Below are 15,920 nucleotides of genomic sequence, written 5' to 3'. Positions count from 1 at the left end.
GTCATGATCTCGCGGTTCGTGGGTTCGAGCCCCGCGTCGGGCTCTGTGCTGACTGCCAGCTCAGAGCCTGGAGCCTCTTTCAGAGTCTGTGACTCCCTCTCTCTCTGACCCTCCCCCTGCTCATGCTGTCTCTCTCTCTCTCCTAGAAATAAATAAAAAAAAATTATAAAAAAAAAGAAAAACGTGCATTTTTATAACAATCTTTTCTATATGAAAAGAAATCTCATGATAAGGAAAGAGTATTTTTTAAATGTAAATAATTCACACTCCTGTCCTCTCTTCCCTCCTCCCCTACCTTATAACACACATGAATATTTCTATTTAGATACTGGGTTTTCTTAAAGCAGATTTCTATTTCTTTAGCCACATAATTAGAGTTAACTAGGGGTTCCTGGGTGGCTCAGGGGGTTAAGCGTCTGACTTCGGCAGAAGCCATGATCTCGTGGTTTGTGAGTCTGAGCCCTGCATTGGGTTCTGTGTGGAGTCTGCTTCGGATTCTGTGTCTCCTTACTTTCTGCCCCTCCCCATTCTCGTTCTGTCTCTTTCTCAAAAATAAACATTTAAAAATATTTTTTAAATAATAGAGTTACCTAATTTGAAGCCACGTTGTGGCATGGCAGGTGGAAAGAATACAAATCAGAATTGAGACCCAGGTTTTTGGCCTGTTTGCTGCCTAAAACAAATTTGTTTTTTTGACTCTTGTTTTTTGAGTCCTTTACATTTTCTGTATCTGTTTCTTCCAACGCCAGTTTTTTCTCCCTTCCTCACAGACCCTTGGAGAGTAGTAAGACCTTGGATTGTGAGTAACTTGTTCTGTGAGTGTTTCGTAAGATGAGCCAACAGTTCTAATAAATTTTAACTTGATGATGAGTGATGTCTTGCAATACGAGTAGTACGTGATGCCGAATGTCACATGATCACAACTGAGCCAATGGTTTTTGAAATTCGCTTTGACATACAAGTGCTTTGGATTACAAACATGTTTCTGGAGTGAATTACGCTCTCAAACCAAGGTTTTACTGAAAAGCCCTCCATGGTCTCCTCTCTAGTTTCCTCTTACTTTTGGAAAGGAAATCATTTCATGGGCACATACAGAAAATAGTTCATAACTACTATTTACGGCCACTTATGTTTCAAGCTCTGTAACCACATGAGCTCTAATCTTTATAATAATCCTACATGGTTGGATATATTAACTGGTTGTAATTAATTGCCCCATTTTATAAAAGAAGGAGCTGAGGGTGGAGAGGCAGAAGCATTGGCTACACATGATGACACAGTGTCTAAGCTTGGGAAGGTCACTTAGTCTCTGGTGCCCAGCGTGGTGGCCAACACGTGCCAGCACTAAGGAAAAGCCTGCTTTCCAAACAGCTGTTTCTGTGTAATGGCTTTAAGCTGAAGTTCAGAAAGTCATCATGTTCTCTCCTATTTCTTCAGTCTCATAAGTTTACCTTTGGGAATGTACCTTTTTTTCCCCTAGAATATAAGATTCAAAATCATAAAAACAGAAATGTACATAGATTGCCTTATTTAAAATAAGTATGGTTAGCAATCCATAGTCCAAAGTGGCAAAGAGATGTACAGCGACTCTCACTGGTAGCCCGGTGCCAGCCACATTAACCTCCCAAGATTTTAGGGTTAATATTGCTGAGCTCTTGTGGCATGTAGGTTCAAGGGCGAAGATACTGAATGGTTGTTTTAAAATCTGGAAATGCAAACAGGTGTTAAGGTTGTTAAAGGGAGATTCAGCAACAAAGAAAGCTTTTAGAAGAAGAGGTGCTTTAAAAGGATGGTTTGCTGGGGCGCCTGGGTGGCTCAGTCAGTTGAGTGTCTGACTTCAGCTCAGGTCATGATCTCACGGTTTGTGGGTTCGAGCCCCACATCAGGCTCTGTGCTGGCAGCTCAGAGCATGCTTTGGATTCTGTGTCTCCTTCTCTCTGTCCCTCCCCCACTCACTCTCTGTCTCTCTCTCACAGAATAAGATAAAGACATTAAAAAAAATTAAAAAAAAAAAAAAAGGATGGCTTGCCATGTGGAAAATGCAAGAAGTATTTAAAGGGGAAACAGACACACAAATAGCTAAGGTGATATTCATCAGGGATGAAAATACTTAATTTTACTGTTGGCTGGGCCCACATATAAAGTCAAGGATGATAGGCCCTTATTTTATTTACTTTTATTTTCCAATAGTTTGGAATGGATTCCCCAGTCTCCAGATAAGGGGGAGAGTTACTTACATGCCTGGGTTTGTAACACTTAGCAGTGATTTGTCAGGATGAACTTGGGTGACACCTGGCTTCTCTTCAGGTTGTTCCCAGGGTGTTCTCAGTTGCCACAGTTCCGCATTGCACCTCCAGGGAATGGGCTTTGGAAACAGGTGGGCTGGGTTTGAAACCTGCCTTTAGCCCTAAATACTTGGATGGCCTTGTCTACTTTGACCAAGCTCCAAGAGCCACAGCTTCTTCTTTTATAAAATGGGGCAGTTAATAATTCCAACCAGCTAAAAAATGCAACCATGCAGGAATGTTATAAAGATTAGAGATCATGTGGTTACTGAACCTGAAACATAAGTGGCCCTAAAAGGTAGTTATTAACTATTTTCTGTATGTGCCCACAAAATGATTTCCTTTCCAAATCCACCTCAAGCAGGGAAAGCAAATTCAAGTATTTCTTCCCGCAGCTGTATTGTGTCATTGTAAAATCACTGTGACTCAACTCCTTTTTCCTTAAGGAAACATACTTGGAAAACAAACAGAGAGACTTCCAGCATCACCCTGTGTTCAGCACTCAGATGAGGTGTCAGTATTTTGCCCCGACCTCGGGAAGGTTAGTTCTCTAAAGTGTCAGAGCCATACACAGATGAAGTTGCTGGGCTACTGTGAGAAGGAAGCGTAATGACAAGACTCATCTCCCAGGCAGCTCAAAAATAAGGAAGGCACTATACTATGCGTGGTAAGTACAGTGAATCAACTCCTAGGATCCTGTACCCTCATTCCAAAATCCCAACAGCCACCCCTAAACATTAGGTGATATTAACAAAAACAGTTAGGAGTAAGGGTGCTGGACTCATTGCCTACAATCCCATGCTTGCTTCACAGCACACTAGCTTTGTGCCCCCAGACCAATCACTTACCCATTCTAAAGCTCACCTTCCTCATCTGAAACCTTGTGATAATGTGGATGCCTGCCCCCCAGGGTTGTTGTGTTCTATTTTCACATAGAAAATACTCTGAGTACAATGCCTGTCACGAGGTTCACACTAGTTAACCAGCTGTTGTTATTATTTTGGCAACGGTAATTGTCTTGCACAAGATCAAACAGTAGTGAGAAGGTAGAAATCCTAGTCTTCTGACTCCAAATCCCAGGCTCTTTGTCTTACCGTGTGCTACCCTACTGAATGCTTATTGCTTAAGTGATTAAAATACCACAACACTGTTTATGTAGTCCAGGGACATTGAAGTATTCTAATTATGCAGAGCTACAAATAAAAGATCACTGTAAGTGGAAACTGATAATGTTCGTTCACTATTCTTTGCTCTCGCTTGAGAAAAAAAGCCCACATGTCAGACCATTTCTCAGCTTCCCAAGAACTATACTTCCCAGGAGTTAGAATTCTTTTATATCAAAACCAGTGCAGTCCTGCCAACTGAAGCCCTCCTGTAATTTGACAGTAGAGAGGCCACAGTATGCTCTCTGTTTGGTGCTAAATGGTGACATCAACTGTCTGTCTCCCTTTCAAAGCTGTCCTCTACTATTTTGCTCCACCATCCTCCAAACAAAACAACTGGCCCAGCTGCCAGTCACGCTGGCTTTCTGGTCCACTGCCTACTTAGGCGTAAATAAATCGTGCACTTGCTCCCTCCTTTAACTACCACTGGGCTTGGCTCACTTCCAGGCTCCTTGGGTACTGAACCTTGTGAAGTCCATAAAGTTAATTTTCCAGACTAACTGTAGCCTGGTATGAACTTCAGACAAGGCAGCTCTGAAGAAACCCACACTGATTTCTCATATCACTTAAAAATATATTTTTTTAACTGTCAAAAAGAAACATTCACTAACACAGACCATATGCTGGGCCATAAAACAAATCTTAACACATTTCAGAAAATTTAGATCATACAAAGAGAGTTCTCTGAAAACAATGGAATTAAGCTAGAAAACAGTAATAAAAAGATATCTAGAAAGTCCCCAAGTAGTTTGAAATTAAACAACACACCTCAAAAGAATCCATGGGTCAGATAGAAAGTCCACCAAAAAAACTGGAAAATACTTTGAGTTGAATGAAAATGAAAACACAACATATAAATATTTCTGGGATGTATTTAAAGTAGTGCTTTGAGGAAAACGTATGGCATCAAAGGCTTATATTATAAATAAGAAATATCTAGGGGTACCTGGGTGGCTCAGTCGGTTAAGCATCTGACTCTTGATTTCAACGTAGGTCATGATTTCATGGTTTGTGGGATAGAACCCCGTGCTGGGCTCTGTGATGAGGGTGGAGACTTGTTGGGATTTTCTCTCTCTGCCCCTCCCCTTCTAGTGCATGCTCTCTCTGTTTCTCTCTTTCTATCTCAAAATAAATAAATAAAGATAAAAATAAATAAAATTAATTGTCTAGGCATCCATCTTAAAAAATGAGAAAAAGCAGCTAAAAGCAAAGCAAGCAGAAAGAAAAAAAGATGAAATCATTGAAATGAAAAAGAGAATAAACACAGAGAAAGTCAATTAAATCAAAAGCTGTTTCTTTCGAATAGATGAATAAAATCAACAAGAATTAGTCAAATTGATCAAGAAAAAGGAGAAAAAAAATTACTAATATCAAGAATGACATAGGGAACACCACTATGTGTCCTCTAAGATATTAAAAGGGTAATAATGTAATAGTATTATGTATGAATAACATTAGAAAGATAATAGTATAATTAATATTAGTATATATGAACAGTCTTATGCCCATAATTTCAAATATCTGGACAAAATAGACAAATTCCTCACTCAAGAAGAAACAGATCTCCTGAATAGCCCTATATTTTATTAAGGAAATAGAATTTATGATTTAAAACATTTCAACAAGGAAAACTCCATACTCAGGTGGCTTTACTGAAAAATAATAACCAACATTTAAGGAATAAATAATACAAGTTAATGTAAGCTTCTCCAGAAAACAGAAGAGAAGGAAACACTTCCCCACTCGGTTTATGAGATCAATATTACCCTGACGCCAAAACTAGACAAAGACATTATAGGAAAACTATAGATCAATATCTCTCAGATATATTAATGCAAAAATCCTCAGTAAAGTATGACTAATTGATTCCAGCATGTATCAAAATGATAGATCATAACCAAGTTGGGTTTATCCCAGGAATGCAAGGTTGGTTTAATATTTTAAAATCTATGAATGTAATTCACTATATCAACAAACTAAAAAAGAAAAATCATGTGCTCATTTCAATAGATGTAGAAAAATATCTGGCAAATTCAACATCTATTCAATAATTTGTAAAAAATTCTTAGTAAAATGGGATCACAGAAAACTTTCTCAATTGAATAAAGGGCTTCTGTGTTAAATTTATATTGCAGCATAACAAATAACCCCAAAACATAAATATTAAACCTTTATTATCTCATAGTTCCCTGGAGATTAGGAATCCATATGACTAGCTAAATGCCTCTGACTCAAGGTCTCTCTTAAGATTGAACTTTCGTTGTCTATTGGGGCTGCAGCCTCATATGAAGGCTCCCTGGAGCAGGAGTGAAGAGCCACCTCTGAGCTCACTCACATGGTTGTTGGCAAGATTCATGCCTTACAGAATATGAAACTGAGTGTCTAATTTCTTGGCTCGTAGCCTCCTTAGACCTTTGCTATAGGGCAGCTCACGACATGCCATCTTGATTCCATCAGAGAAAGTGAGCAAGAGTACCCAAGACGGAAATCGGTCTCTTTGTAAACTAATCTTGGAAGCGATATTCCATTACTTATGCCACATTTTCTTCCTTAGAAGCAAGTTACTAGGTCAAGCCTACACTGAAGGGAAGGGGAACACACAGAGGCATGAATATCAGGAGGCAGAGCTCATTAAGGGCCATCTTGGAGGCCGCCAGCCACAGCGTCTACAAAGTGATCTAACTAACATCCTACCTAATGGTACAAGACTGAACGCTTTCTTCCTAAGATCAGTAATAAAGAGGTCTGCTGTCATTGTTCCTGTTTGGTATCTCGAGGACTTGAAGGACCTATCAAGTGCAAGAAGGCAAGAAAAAGAAATAAAACATATACCAGTTAGGAACAACTAAACCGGTCCCTGTTTGCAGATGATAGGACTGTCTACATAGAAAACCCCAAGGAATTTACAAAAAACTAGAACTTATAAGAAAACATCCAGAAAATGAAAAGTACATGAAAAACTGTTCAACATTAGTCATTAGGGAAATGCAAATTAAAACCACAAAAGACGATTACCTACTTATTAGAATGGATAAAAATCAAAAGAACTGAATACCAAGTGCTGGCAAAGATGCAGAGTAATTGGAACATTGCTGGCAGGAGTATAAAATGGAATGGTCACTTTGGAAAACATTTTGGCAATTACTTACAATAACATATACTTATCCTATGACATAGCAGTGGTCCTCTCATTATTTTTCCAAGAGAAATAAAAACATATGTTTACACAAAAGACCATGCATGAATGTTTATAGTGGCCTAAAACTAGAAACAACTCAAGTGTTCTTCAACTGGGATAAATTATGTTTTATCCATACAATGGAATGCTACTTAGTAATGAAAAAGAATGAACTAGTGATAAATGCAACAACATGGATCAATCTCAAATGCATTATGTTAAATAAAGGAAGCCTAGTTAGCCTCAAAAGATTACATAATGTAAAAATTCATTTACAGGACAATCTGGAAAAGACAAAACTATAGAGACAGGAAATACATCTGCAAACAATTTCTAGGAGGTTCACAGACCACCTGTAGCTCATCCAGGACCCCATCTATATGTGACTTCGTTGTCAAGGCAACCACCAATTCCTGTCCACCCAGCTTCAGCTCCTTCCTGAACCCTATCCAGACTTATATTTGGTGGCATGCTGCTTGGCGTGGGATTGTTCCCTGTTTCATAGATAGTATGACACTTTTCTCTCCTCAGATATCACTTCCCCAGCAAACAGCCATCTCATGCATATGGCTGGGGCATATGGAATGGGATAGATGATAAAGTGTTGGGGCAGTCTTCCCAGTAGCAAATTATTTCATGACTTCTGCAGGTCCATTGCCACTAGTATGCTTAGGCCTGAGTGAGTAGGACCCAGTTGGGACAAAGATGGGAATAAGTAACCTAAGGCAGTTCCTTCTGGCTGGCTCAGCCGGTACAGCAGAGGAGTCTTCATCTCAGGGTCCTGAGTTTGAGCCCCATATTGAGTGTAGAGATCACTTAAGAAAAGGTAGGAAGGAAGGAAGGAAGGAAGGAAGGAAGGAAGGAAGGAAGGAAGGGAGGGAGGGAGGGAGGGAGGGAGGGAGGGAGGAAAGGAAGGAAGGGAGGAAGGAAGGAAAGGAGGGAGGGAAGGAGGAAGGAAGGAAAACCTTAAACCAAGGCGGGCTCTGTTAAATCTCCATCTCCCACATCAGAAAGCCCAGCTATAGCGGAAGTTCATGGTGATGGATCCTAAGCTAGTGGAGGCAAGTGCTGACTTTAACCAGTTTCAGTCATCATACCTTCCTCTCCCTCTTTTCCTGTCTCTGCCTTTCATTCATTCATCATTCACCGAACTGGATGCTACTGGACTAATCAGCACAGACACAGAAGCTGCCCTCAAGCCGTGCACGGCCTAGCGGAGGACACGGGAGAGTAATGCCGTATTTTACAGGTAGGATCCGCCCTGCAGGTGAAGTACAGATTGCACGGGGCTTGGGGAGGGGTGCCCCTGGCGCACGCGTCTTCCCAGCCGACTCTGCTACAGCTGCGTTCTTCATGACCTGCTACAGTCCGCAGCCTTCCTCTCCCGGCAAAGGGACGCGCAGGCACCCGGGCGCTAGGGCCGCCCCCCAGGGCCCTGCCCCGCAGCCGGGCTGGCGGCCCGCTCCGGGAGGGCAGCCGGGGCGCGGCGGCCCCGCCCAGGCCAGTCCGGGGCGGGGGCCGGTTCCCATAGGGATTGCGGCCGGGGCGGCGGCGAGCGGAGCCGGGAGAGAGGCGGCGAGGCGGGAGCAGGGCCAGGCCGGGCCGCCGCGGCGCCGTGAGTCCCGGGCGGGGAAGGCGCGCGGGTCCGGACGGCGGGCCGGGCCGCCACGTGGCGCCGCTCGAGGCTGCGCTGCGCGGACCGGGCGCGGGTGGGCTGCCGGGCGGCGCTGGCGGCCGGGCCCCGCGGGGGCGGCGGGACGGCGCGGCCCCGCTCCCCGCCGAGGCCCGCCGGCGCCTGGAGGCGCTGGGCTCCCCCTTCCGGCGCCCGCCTCTCCCCTCCCCTCGCCCCCGCGGGGACCTGGCTGGTGTCTCCTTGCCCAAAGGAAATGAGACCCGAAATTAGAACCGGGGAAGCCCTGAGTCGTCTTCTCCGTCCTCCAGCAGGCTCATGTGTCTTAGATCGGATGAACTATAACATTAAACAAGTAGATTATCTTACAACTCCGTTCGATTTAGGATGACGGGTTGCATTTTAACTTGCAGGGTGTATACCGGACGGTTAGAATTGGGTTACCAAAGGCATCGAGCTCTGGGCTGTCATCCCGGATCTCAGATCTCGTTGCCGTTGCTGAGGGGCGAGGCTTTAAGGACATGGGTAGATTCCTAATTCTTTAACAAGTGCCCTTCTGTTCTAGGTGCTTGACAAAGACCCATCGTTGAGTGGGACTCTAGTACAGTCTGTTCTTGCCAATATTTCATAAGCGACATTTCCAGACTATGTGAACATCCATTTTAAGATTTATTCCTCTATGATGGAGAAGTATGAAAAAATTGGGAAAATTGGCGAAGGATCCTACGGAGTTGTTTTCAAATGCAGAAACAGGGACACAGGTCAGATTGTAGCCATCAAGAGATTTCTGGAATCAGAAGATGACCCTGTCATAAAGAAAATCGCCCTTCGAGAAATCCGCATGCTCAAGGTAATGGATTACTTAAAGGGAATTATCAGGGACTAAAAAACTTAAGTGAGTCGTGTTATGCTTAGTAAATGTGTTAAGATGTACAAGTCACCAAATGCATAATGAACCAGGAAGCAAAGACACCAGTGCAGAGAAGGATGCTACTCACTTTCAGAGGTGCTGGGGGGCATTTTATTTTATTCTTCCCCATGGCTTCTTGCCCATGTCAGCTCTGGATCTGATTCTTCAAGAGCCCTCAACTTTACTAGTACAGGAACTTACCACAACTCCAGTTTGCTAGCATTTATGAGTTTTAAACTTTCGGGCCATCTTCTGTTGATATTCTCAGTACATTAAGATAATTAATCATTCACCTGTTTTCAAATTGCTAGGAAGCCGACCGGTTTTCTTTACACCTCACATTTTGTCTGCTGCTGAACTAATCATAATGCCCTTTTTCTAGAAAAAGGATTCTTCTTAAAGAAGTGAAATGATCACTTTTAAAATGTTTATTAGCTGACCACGGAGAGAAGATCACGAAATCAGAGTGGTGGAAAAAGCTGTTACAAGCCGAAAGGTGTTTTTTTTTTTCTGTAATACTAAGAGACTACTTTTTGGAATTTCTGTGAGGATGAAACCCCAAATCCCAACATAGAACGTGCCATGTAATGAACACAGTGAGGTTAACTTGGTTTCAAGCAGTTGGAGCCTCTGTGTTGGGGCATGTATAACTGAATAAATGATCAGGAAAGAGCACCTAGTGCGAGATGAGTAGGACATTCAGGGCATTTTCTCTTATCGCTGCCTCTCTGTTTTCCAGGCCTCTCTAAAAGTCTTCTCTTACCCATGGCTTGCGTGTATGGGGTTATCTAAATGTGAAGTAGCAGGCTTCTTAAATGGGTGGATAATAAGAAAACTCTCCCTTTAGGTTTAGGATGGTCTTTATCAGCAGGATGCTACCTATTGTGAGAGGACACTTCCCAGGGTTTCCCCACCCCCACCCTGTGAGGCCCTCCTCTAGGAAGGCCTCCCCATCTCAGGGCCTGGACTACTCTGCCCTTCCCCACTGTCTACACACAGGGACAGGGTCTCACCCTTTCTTTAGGGCTGATGGGCGTTTTTCACTTTCTCGGGCTTCCCCTAGAACAGAAGGCCATCATTGTGTTCAGAGGATTCATTTACTCCAAAGAAAAGACAGTCTGGTTCTAGTGGAGAGATACTCTTTTTCTGATGCTGAAGGTCACCTGTGAATGCCTCTGAACCCTCTCCGCACCCTTTAGCAATACTGGGTTTGCAAGTGTAGCTCCCGGAGTTAATTGAGTTCCCCCAGGATGGGAACCTCTGTTTCTCTGTGTGGACTACTAAGCAAGCATTTAGTGGGCTGCACTGCCAATAAATAAATGTTACCGTTGGATTGAAAAAATAATGTTAACAAAATAAGCCCTTAGGTAGGGTGGTTGTTCCCAATATATTAGGAAGTCAGAAAGTGTTCTCCGAATATGGATGCGCCTTTAGGGAAAGAGTTGTGTGCACAGGAGCCTGATTTCAAAGCACAGAGCACCCCATTCTTCAAAATCAGTGCACAGATGTAGGCTCCCCTAATCTATATGGGATTAGACTAGATTATTGACAGAGTCTGTTCTTTAAAGCCCTAACTTTTTAGCTTTCTGTGATATTCCTAACACATTCTAGGTCCTTAAATATTTGCCGACAAAGTGAATTGAGAGTTTGTTAAATGAAGTCACATTTTCTCCATATATTTATTCAGTAAATATGTATAGAGCCTCATTGTGCCTAAAACAATGTTTAAAAGAAGCTGTGCACCCTGTGTTTCAGATGCATCATTCATGGAAGGGAAGGAAGATAAATTCCCCCTTGGCTCTCACTCCTGATAAACTGGGTTCCTAGTGGGGCAGGGTCTGTGTCATTTACCTTGTGTCCCATGCCTGCCTGGCAAGCTCTCTCTAAATAAAGTATTTAGAGGCATGTTTAAGCTACCTTTTGAAGTATTTAAGGAGGCATGGAATGAGAAATAAGGCATTCAGGGCAGACAGTCTGTCTCAGGAAAGGGTGTATGTGTGGAAAGCAGTATATTGAGGGAACACAGGTTATAACCCGAAAGTCTTAGCCAGGATTGCCTGCTGGGTAACAACAGGCCAGGAGAGCAAGGGAAGCCACAGTTCAGTAGAAGAGGGTGTGAGGAATTTCCTGGAAGATAGGTGTGGCCTGGGTTAAGTGATGCTTAGCACAAAGCCACATCGTTGTCCCAGGTGGCCTTTGGGGTTTGGAGTCTGACTCCAGGGGACATGCTGTAGTCCTGGAAAACAGGAAACTGGTGACATGGCAAATGGTTCTGAGCTGAAATTCAAGGGAGAGCTCCAGTGGCCCGTGGGAAGAAGAATACTAAACTGTGAGCAAAGCACAGCTCTTTGGGCCCAGAAGAAAGTTGCAGCCCAGTGAGTTTGAGTTCCTGGTGTTTTCCTCGCAGACCTGGGACTTTTCATGACCGCTGCTAAGGTCAGGAACTAGGAACTGGGGGGACTGAGGCTGAAGGTTACCTCAGAAGCCTTAGCCAGGGCAGGTGAGGACTGGCAGGGGCTGACCGCCTGACTGCCCCTATGATGAGGAAAGCAAGACAAGTAGATTAAGACCAGATGTAGGAGACTTTGAATGCCTGGCTAAGGAGTTTGGCTTTCTCCTGAAGAGAAAAAAGCTAGCCAAGATTTGTTTAATTAGAAAGTTGTCATTTGAAGACTTTTTTTTCTTCTCCCCCCAAGATTTATTAAGATATAATTGACATGTAACATTGTGTAAATTTAAGGCTTACAGTGTGATGTTTGTTACACATATGTATTGCAAAATGATTACCATGATGAGGTAGTGAACACCTCCATCACCTCACATAATTACCATTTTTTTTTGTAGTTAGAACATTTAAGATTTACTGTCTTAGCAGCTTTCATTTATATAATGTGTATCGTTAACGGTAGTTACCACATGTATATTAATCACTTGGAACTAATTCATCTTATAACTGGAAATTTGTACCCAGCTCCCCCGCCCTCCAGTCCCTGCCAACCACCATTCTACCTTCTATTTTTATGAGTTGAGATTTTTTAGATTCCATGCATAAATGAAAACATCCAGTATTTGTCTTTCTCTGTCTGACCTATTTCACTTCGCATAATCGCCTTAGAGTCTATCTATGTTGTTGTAAGTGGCAGGATTTTCTTCTTTTTATGGCTGAATAATATTCCATCATACCACACACACACACACACACACACAGTCTGCATGTAGATTTTTGGATTTCATGGACCTATAAAATTAAAAAAAAATTTTTTTTACAGATTGGGATAGTGTTGTTAACATTTTAAAAAACCAACTACCAACTACTTTCACCATCATCTCATAAAAGACAGGACATTTTTTGTCTGTCTTTTAATGCCCCAGCATTAAACCTGGGGCACTTGGGTTGCTCAGTCAGTTAAGTGTCCAACTCATGATTTCAGCTCAGGTCATGGTCTCACGGTCATGAGATCAAGCTCCACACTGGGCTCTGTGCTGAGTGTGGAGGCTGCTTGGGATTCTTCCTCTCCTCCGTCTGCCCCTCTCCCCTGCCTACTCACGCTCTCTGAGATAAAAATTTAAAAAAAAAACAACAAAAAAACTAGGAAAGACCCAACTTGAGAAAAAAGCACAGTCTTCCTGAGAGAGTAGTTGGCAACTACAAATAATATCTATACAGATACCTTTCTGCCATATGTGAATAATGGATTGTGTAATTATGTGTGTCTGTGTGTACCATTGCCCTTATTTTTCTCACTTCACTCTAATGAAAATGTGACACCATTTGTTTTGTGCAGCCTAAATGTCATGAAAGTTAGCACTATGTCTGGGAACGAGAAGCTTTCCCAGATCAAGTGATGCCCTGCTTAGAGGATCCATAGCTGACATGATGAAATACTAGCACACGACAGAAGAACTGGATGATCCTCAGATTTTCTAATGAAATTTGGCCTCTCTCCATCCTCAAAGACTTCCTTGTTGTTTGTCTTTTTTAAACTTCATTTTATAATTTAGAGCAACTCCCGATAGTTGCTATTGGACCCTTCTAGAAATTATGGTTGTTTTCTTGGAAGCAGATGGGATCTTGGGAGTGTGTTGTCCAGCATTCAGCTGCATAATCTTTAAGGCAGCACATCTGTCATGCTTCCCATTCTTGGTGTGGAAGCTTATATGAGGATGTAACCATCCGCTGGTAAATGCTCTTGAGGATAATAATTATCAAAAAAACGATTCTGCTAAAATTTTTAGAAAACTTTTTTTTCAGAAAATTTGAAACACTTTTCAAATAACATTATTTTGTGCCATTTGAAAAAAAAGTGACACATTCTTATGAGACAGAATTTAGTGTTTGTGCTAGAAAACTGCTTTAAAAATTTTTTTTAATGTTTATTTATTTTTCAGAGAGAGAGAGAAACAGAACACAATCAAGGGAAGGGCAGAGAGAGAGAGAGACAGAGAGAGAGAGACACACGGAGACACAGAATCCGAGGCAGGCTCCAGGCTCTGAGCTGTCTGCACAGAGCCCGACTCAGGGCTTAAACTCACAAACTGTGAGATCATGACCTGAGCCAAAGTCAGATGCTTAGCCAACTGAGCCACCCAGGTGTTCCTAACAAACTGCTTTTTATTTATTTTTTATTTTTTTTTAATATTTTTATTTATTTCTAGGAGAGAGAGAGAGAGAGAGACAGCGTGAGCAGGGGAGGGTCAGAGAGAGAGGGAGTCATAGACTGAAACAGGCTCCAGGCTCTGAGCTGGCAATCAGCACAGAGCCTGACGCGGGGCTCAAACCCATGAACCGCGAGATCATGACCCAAGCAAAAGTCGGATGCTTAACAGACTAAGCCACCCAGGCGCCCAAACGGCTTTTTAAACTAAATATAATTCACGACTCACCAAGAGGTCCTATTGCTCTCAACCCTTTAATGTTTAATTCTGAATCTTATTTTTTTCCCGGTTACATAGTTAGGCTTTTAAAAATATAAACACTTGGAACAGTTATCATCAGTCCACTCATACGCTAAGGAGATACTCTAAATTAGGTACTATTTAGGGACAGTAATAAAATTATATTGTGATACCTGAGCCCAAAGCAGCTCTCCTACCCTGTCTCAAACTCACCTTCTAATGTGGAAAAAAAAAAAAAAAAGGAATTCAACATTTTCATTGTTTTTGATGAGATGCCTGTGCATAAGAGAGTTGCCACATGTTAATCTGGGAACTGTTTACAGAACCCCTGTGTGTAGTAGGCACTGTTCTTGGCCCCTGCCCTGCAAATAAGGAGAGACTAACAGTAAACACATAATTATATGTCAAGAGGTGAAATATAAAGTGTGATAAAGGGGTAAAAGGTGATGAAGGGGCTGGGTTGCTTTTTTGTAGAGAGGGGTTAGGAAGAGCCTTTCTGACAATCACATTTGAAGAGGTAACAGAAGGAAACGGGAAGGGGTGAGTGATGCAGGCATTCCAGGCAGAGGGAATAGTAAGGACAAAGGCCACAGGCAGGATCAAGCGATGTGTGTATTAGGCATGGCGTGTTCTGGAGTGTTCTAGGAGGAGCAAAGAGATCAGTAGGTCTGCAGCACAGTAAACAAGGGCAAAGGTCACAGGAGACGACATTAGAGTGGTAAGGGGTCAGACATGAGGGCTTGGGGGTCTCAGTAGGAACCATGGATTTTACTTTGAATGAGATGGGAGCCATGAAAGGATTTTGAGCAGAGAGGTCTGTTGGCATGACATGCATTCCAGAAGGATTCTTCTAGCTGCTGGTTGCTCCAGCTCCCTGAGCAGGAAAATTAGTTAGAAGACAGTCTGAACAGTCCAGGTGTGAGGTGATAGAATTTGGGTCACAGTGGAAATGGTGGAAGTGGTTAGATTCAAGATTAATTCTGAGATAAGAGTACATAGGAACCTGATGGTTGGATGAAGAATTAAGAACAAATCCAAAGGGGCACCTGGGTGGCTCAGTTGGTTGGGTGTCCAACTTTGGGTCAGGTCATGATCACGAGGTTCATGCGTTCAAGCCCTGTGTCAGGCTCTGTGCTGACAGCCCAGAGCCTGGAGCCTGCTTTGGATTCTGTGTCTCCCTGTCTGCGCCTCTCCAGCTCATGTTCTGTGTTCCTCTCAAAAATAAATAAACATTAAAAAATTTTTAAAAATCCAAAGTTCCTGACATGAGTAACTAACTACAAAAATGAAAAGATCAGGTTATTCATTGTGATAGGGAGACCCAGGTGCAAATTTGGGGGAAAGGAAATCAAGAATTCTATTTTGGATATGATAATTTGAGATGCAAATCTAAGGAGACTGTTATGTAGGCATTTAAATATACAAGTCTGGCATTTGGGGGAAATCCAGGTTGGAGATATAAAATTGGGAGACATCAGCATAACAATAGCATTTAAGGCCCTGAGCCTGAGTTGCCATAGGGAATGGAGAGACAAACACCAAAGACTGAACCTGGAGCGCCAGCATTTGGAGGTCAGAAAGATGAGGAGGAACCAGCAAAGGAGGAATAAAAGGGGGTGATCATTGGTGTAGGAAAATCCCAAAAGCAAGGTTCTTAAATGTCGCAAACTATGAGTCTGGAGTTCTCTCTTGTCCAGTAAGAGAGCAGACCCAGAATTGAATACAAGAGAGGGTAATGTCTGGGACAGACAAGAGCCCCAAACAAGGGTTTTGCTTCCATATTTATTGAGCTCTCTTACACACATGGTGAATGTGAAGAAAACAATCAGTTAACTCGTGTGTATAAGAAGTAAAGGGT

General features: G+C 42.6%; 1 protein-coding gene across 2 annotated transcripts in view; it reads left to right on the top strand.

Annotated features, from left to right (window-relative positions):
* Nucleotides 1–2,895: 2,895 nt before the first annotated feature.
* Nucleotides 2,896–15,920, top strand: part of CDKL1 (cyclin dependent kinase like 1) — a 64,892-nt gene continuing 51,867 nt past the window's right edge. Inside the window, exons 1-3 of one of the 2 annotated variants that reach the window (XM_039217342.1) lie at nucleotides 2,896–2,952; nucleotides 7,801–7,875; nucleotides 8,822–9,106. In XM_039217342.1, the coding sequence (XP_039073273.1) occupies nucleotides 8,936–9,106 (171 nt within the window). In that variant the 5' untranslated portion in view covers nucleotides 2,896–2,952; nucleotides 7,801–7,875; nucleotides 8,822–8,935. Of the gene's footprint in view, nucleotides 2,953–7,800; nucleotides 7,876–8,183; nucleotides 8,242–8,821; nucleotides 9,107–15,920 lie in introns of those variants that run through there. The other variant, XM_039217343.1, reaches the window with a different exon arrangement.

The sequence above is a fragment of the Hyaena hyaena genome, unplaced genomic scaffold (genome assembly GCF_003009895.1).
Source record: "Hyaena hyaena isolate Hyena2069 unplaced genomic scaffold, ASM300989v1 scaffold_683, whole genome shotgun sequence".
Lineage (NCBI taxonomy): Eukaryota > Metazoa > Chordata > Mammalia > Carnivora > Hyaenidae > Hyaena > Hyaena hyaena.
Note: the sequence above shows the minus strand (reverse complement) of the source record. Positions and strands in the feature narration are given on the sequence as shown.